This window comes from Cervus canadensis, chromosome 24 (genome assembly GCF_019320065.1).
Source record: "Cervus canadensis isolate Bull #8, Minnesota chromosome 24, ASM1932006v1, whole genome shotgun sequence".
NCBI lineage: Eukaryota > Metazoa > Chordata > Mammalia > Artiodactyla > Cervidae > Cervus > Cervus canadensis.
The window spans coordinates 3,869,225-3,873,901 of NC_057409.1; the positions used below are offsets into that span (position 1 = coordinate 3,869,225).

General features: G+C 60.2%; 1 protein-coding gene across 1 annotated transcript; it reads right to left on the reverse strand.

Annotated features, from left to right (window-relative positions):
• Positions 1-488: 488 nt before the first annotated feature.
• Positions 489-4,371, reverse strand: CAMK2N1 (calcium/calmodulin dependent protein kinase II inhibitor 1). Its single transcript, XM_043445640.1, has 2 exons — positions 3,370-4,371; positions 489-1,813 (listed from the first exon to the last, which is right to left on the reverse strand). Exons 1-2 carry the CDS (start codon positions 3,533-3,535, stop codon positions 1,743-1,745), a joined length of 237 nt encoding a protein of 78 aa, XP_043301575.1. The 5' UTR covers positions 3,536-4,371; the 3' UTR covers positions 489-1,742.
• Between the last annotated feature and the right edge of the window lie 306 nt (positions 4,372-4,677).

The window sequence follows — 4,677 nt, forward strand, 5'->3', positions numbered from 1 at the left end:
GATTTTCCATGGAATACTGGAGCGGGTTGCCATTCCGTTCTCCAGGGGATCTTCCCGACCCAGGGATCAAACCTCGCCCAGATCTCCTGCATTGCAGGCAGATTCTTTACTGTCTGAGCCATAAAAAATGAAGGGACTTGCTCGAATGCCTAGAGCCAGGAAGTGAAGGAGCTGGGATTTGAATCCAAGTCTGCCAGCCTCCAAACTTTGCCTTTCGCAAGACTGACTCCCTGCCAACCAACACACCCCACCAGGGAAGCCTCAGGGAAGCAGGGAGAGCCCAGTGCAAATCCAAATTGGATGCACTTGCCCTTCGGGGATGGCCTTGCCAATCCAGCTTGTCTTTTCTATCATCTGAGCCCAACCCACACCGACTTTTTGCCGCTCCAACCAAAGCTACTGTCCCCTCCTCCCTGTCTCCAGCCAGCAGAGACAAAAAGCAAGTCCCCCTTTCCCTCCCAACCAAAGCTGAGAAAAGAGAGCAGTGAGACACAGGAACAGTTCTTTTATTGTACATTGGAGAAATAGCCCTGTGTGCTGGTTAAAGGTGCAACATACAGAATATCGAATTAAGAAAAGGGGACAACAGGGTAGGTAAGGAAGAAACCTCTTGAGGTCCAAAGTTGCAACAACAACAACAAAAAAATAGTAGAAGATTTCCTCACGCAAGAGGCATTTTTGCAAATACCATGCAAAACAGGCAGCTGGTGAGCCTTAAGAGAACCCCTATAAATAACAGAAAAAGACACTCCAAGCATTCCTTTACGTGGACTCAGAGCACAGGGAAAAGAAAAGAAACCAAAATGCCTTTTGGCATTTCAAGATATTTGGCACTCTTGTGATTACATTTTTTTTTACAGTCCATTAAAGAGAATAAACTGACACAATATTAGAGAAAAAAACAGGCTGCTCACACAACAGACTGCAGGGAGAGGTTAGAAAAAGCTCAAGCATTTTTTTTTCTTTGCTTTTTTTTATGTTTTTTTTTCCTGACATATAAAATGTGTTCGTTTGCATTAACTTGGGCAAATAGCTTGTAGCAACAAAGAAACACAAGCTTTACAATTCATTTTAAAATAAAGCAAGGATTCCTTCTATGCATGATTCCTTAGAAAAGTTCTCTTCTTGTTTTAAACACACTCTTGATAACTTCAAAAGATGACCAAAATAGGATGGAATATCTATAGAGATCACTTTCTGATTTGTTTTGTACATCCAAAGATAACAACATAAAAATAATATAACTGGACAGCATTTCACATCCAAGTGCACAGAATCATTTTTGCAAGATTAAATAATGTAAACATTGGGAACAGCCAAATCAGCGAAGAATGCCAACACCTCAAAACACCTGGTGTTGCTTCATTATTTAAGTGGTTCAAAATCCAGATCTATAATTGCGCAATATTCACTGTATATAAAAAGAAATGGATATTAACTTTGACAAATAGCTGCAACTGAGACTTCTTTTTATTTCTTTACATGTGTGTATATAGTGATTTCTTTAATTTTTAAAAATTTTTTTTTCATTTTTATTTTTGCAAAGGAGCCCAGAGCCTTCTCCTTCTCACGCCTCATCTGTCTCCCGGCCTGACACGGATACAGGTTGTTGATTTCCTCGCGGGTAGTAAGCTAGTAATCAATTTCAAAGTGCTTTCTCTTTTCACGCTCTTTTTGCCAATAACTGTTAACCGCCGGTCTCACTCTTATTCTCACCCTTAACTCATTGTCTTTGGGGGGAGTTAGACACCAGGAGGTGCCTTGTCTGTCATATTTTTCAGCACGTCATCAATCCTATCATCTTCAATAACAACTGCAAAAAAAGGGGGAGAAAAGCAGAAGTGAGCGCTCTTATTTGGGCCTAGCGGGGGGTCTCCAACGGGCAGAGGCGGAAGGAAAGAGAGGGAGGGGGCTCCACGCCCGCCGATACAGCCCCATCCTCCTCGTCTCAGCCTGGGGTCCCTCTGCGGCTTTCCTCTGACCCACCTCCACCCCGAGGCTGCGTCCCAGCACGGTTCTGAGAACAGGAAGCCGACAGCGCACGAAACCCGCAGCCCAGCCTGCAGCCCGGGCGCGCACCGGCCTGGTCCTCACCCCGCGGCATCCCCACCGCCACTCACCCTGGAGGGTGCATCTCTTTCGAAAGAAGGCTCCGGGGTCTGAGAGGGGTCTGGGACCCTTCCCGGGTGCCCCGAGCGCCGCGAGGGGGCAGCCAAGGCGGGGGGTGGGGGTGGGGGAGGTTCAGAGATGCGCGAGCCAGCGGGGACGTCAGGGGGCCGGTCACACAGCGTGCAGCCCGTCGCGGGGTTCAGGCCTCGCTGGGGTCAGGGCCTACCCCCGCCCCACCCCGTCCCTCCGCGCTGCCTGCGGGCGGACTTGGCCTCTCCGCACTCGCCGCTCCCGAGGTCGGAGCCTCTCTTCGCTGCCGGCCGGGGGCTCGCCCGCCTCTCCGCATCCGCCTCTCTCCATCTCTGCCTAGCCTGCCCATCCTCGGTCTCTCCATCATCTCCCAGAGCGACGGTCACCTGTCGAGGTCTCCGGGCCTCCCTCTCTCTGTTCGGGGTGTCGGTCGCCCTCATTGTTTCAGCGACTAGACTCGCGTCCCCGGCTCGCAGTCTCCCCGGCTCCGGCTAGCTCTCTCCCGAGCTTTGTCTCGGGCTCTGCTCATCCCGGCCTCCCCCTGCCTCCGCCCGCGGCTTCCCTCCCTGTCTCTGCGCCTCGGTCTCTCCCGGCGACTGTCGGTCTCCTTCTTGGTCCCCGAGCCTCTGGAGCTCCTCTTGGAGCCTCGCCGAATCCGCGTCTCTCCCGGGCTGTTCCAGCTCCCGCGCCTAGTGCCCGGGCTCCGCAAACCCCCTCCCTCTGCCAAGTAACAATGAAAAGCCCCTGCGATCCGAAAGCCCCTCGGATTCCCCACAGGAACCGGGCCTCCCCCCGCAGTCCCCACGCCGTCCCCTGGGGAGCCCTAGGACCCCCCCCCCCCCACACACACACACACCCGGGTTGTAGACGGAGTGCAGCTGCAATTACATTGCGCAAAGGGGGCGCAAAAGGGGGCAAGGGATAGAAATCAGAAAGCAAACTTTGGCACGGGCAGGGACCCGGGAAAACCTTTCGGCCCCCTGCGGCAGCGAGTGGCCGCCACGCCCCCTGGGTGACCCCAAACGCGGATCCAGCTGAGGGGGAGGGGTTCCCAAGACCAGCTGGAGCTGAACCCGCAGTGCGGGGTCCCCCACCCCCCACTCCCCGCAATTCCGCGCGACGAGATTTTAGTGGGTCGGAACGGTCCCCCGGGCGCCGGAGACCCTAGCGAACCGCCACCAGGCCTGGGTGCCCAAGAAACGGGTATCGGGGAGGGGGGCGCTAACTCACCCCGCTTGCTCCGACCGATTTGGCCCAGCTTGGGCGGCCGCTTGTTCTGCCCGGAGCCGAAGAAGTTGTTGGTGTCCTGCAGGCGGCAGGAGAAGACCTGGCCCACGTCGCCGCCGTCGCCGTAGGGGCTCAGCTTCTCGTCGCCGTAGGGCAGCACCTCCGACATGGTCGCGTCCGGGGGCTCCGCGGCGGCACCTCCTCCGCCCGCGTCCCCGCCCGCGGCGGACAGGGTCAGCGGCGCTGGGGCCGGGGCCGGCCGGCCGGGGACGGCCCACGAGCTGCGGCGGCTAGAGGCCCGGGGCGGCGGTGGGGTGGCGGTGGGGTGGGGGCGCCGCTGGATCGGGAGCGCGCGGCCGGCCCGAGCGACCCAGCCAGCGCCCGCGGCTGCGCTGCGCTGCGCTCCGGCTCGGCGCGCCGGGGACTGCTTCTCCGGGAGAGGCGAGCGGGACTCACATCCTCGGCGCGCTCGGGCGCGGGGCTGGGGCCGGGCCGGGCGGGGCCGAGAGCCGGAGGCGGGGGGGAGGCTGTGCCGGCGAGCCCCGAGGGCGCGGGGCCGAGGAGGGCGCACCCCGGGGAGCCGGGCGGACCGGTCCTGCGGCGGCAGCGGCGCCGGTTCGGGGAGGCTGACTGGGGAGCTGCGAACGGCGGGGCTGCGAGCGGCGGGGCTGCGAGGGGCGGAGGGGGAGGGGAGCGAACGAGGAGGGAGGGCACGGGGGACGGGGGGCGGGGGGCGGGAGAGGATGCCCGGAGGGAGGGGGGAGCGAGAAACCCAGAGGGAGACGCGGGGAGAAGCGGAGACGGAGAGAGAATGGGAGGCAGGGGGATTGACCGAAAGAAACAGGGAGAGGAAGGAAAGAGAGAGGCGGCGAAGCAGGGGCGGAGGGAACGTCCAGCTCGGATCGGAGAGGCCGGGGGGCGACAGGAGAGGAGGATCGCGAGGGAGAGAAAGGGAAGGAGGAGAGGAAGAGGGAGCAGGCGGCGGCTGGGACCCGGAGCCAGCCCGCTAGCGAGATATGCCGGCCACGGCGCGGAGGCGAGGCCCGGGGGGAGCACGGGGAGGAGCGGACCCGGGCCGCGGGGAGCGATCCCTGGAAGCCGGGCGACGTCACGGGGCCGCGACTAGCTTCCTGCCCCCGCCCCCGGCACCCGCGTCCTGCCCGCGCCGAGGGGGCCCCCGGTGAGCCCCGCCCCGGCCCGGAGGCCTCCGGGCGCCTCCTCCCCTCCCGCCCCCCCCCCGCACCCCCTCCTGCGAGTGTTTACCCGGTCCCGAGCCGGTGCGCGGCGGCTGAGCGCGGGACCAGCCCCCGG

What these genes read in the sequence shown, in the direction of transcription:
- CAMK2N1 (XM_043445640.1), bottom strand. Translation starts at nt 3,535, where the DNA reads ATGTCGGAGGTGCTGCCCTACGGCGACGAGAAGCTGAGCCCCTACGGC. An exon ending in AATCGGTCGGAGCAAGCGGG is followed by an intron (nt 1,814 to 3,369) that starts GTGAGTTAGCGC and finishes CTTTTTTTGCAG; the next exon opens with TTGTTATTGAAGATGATAGG.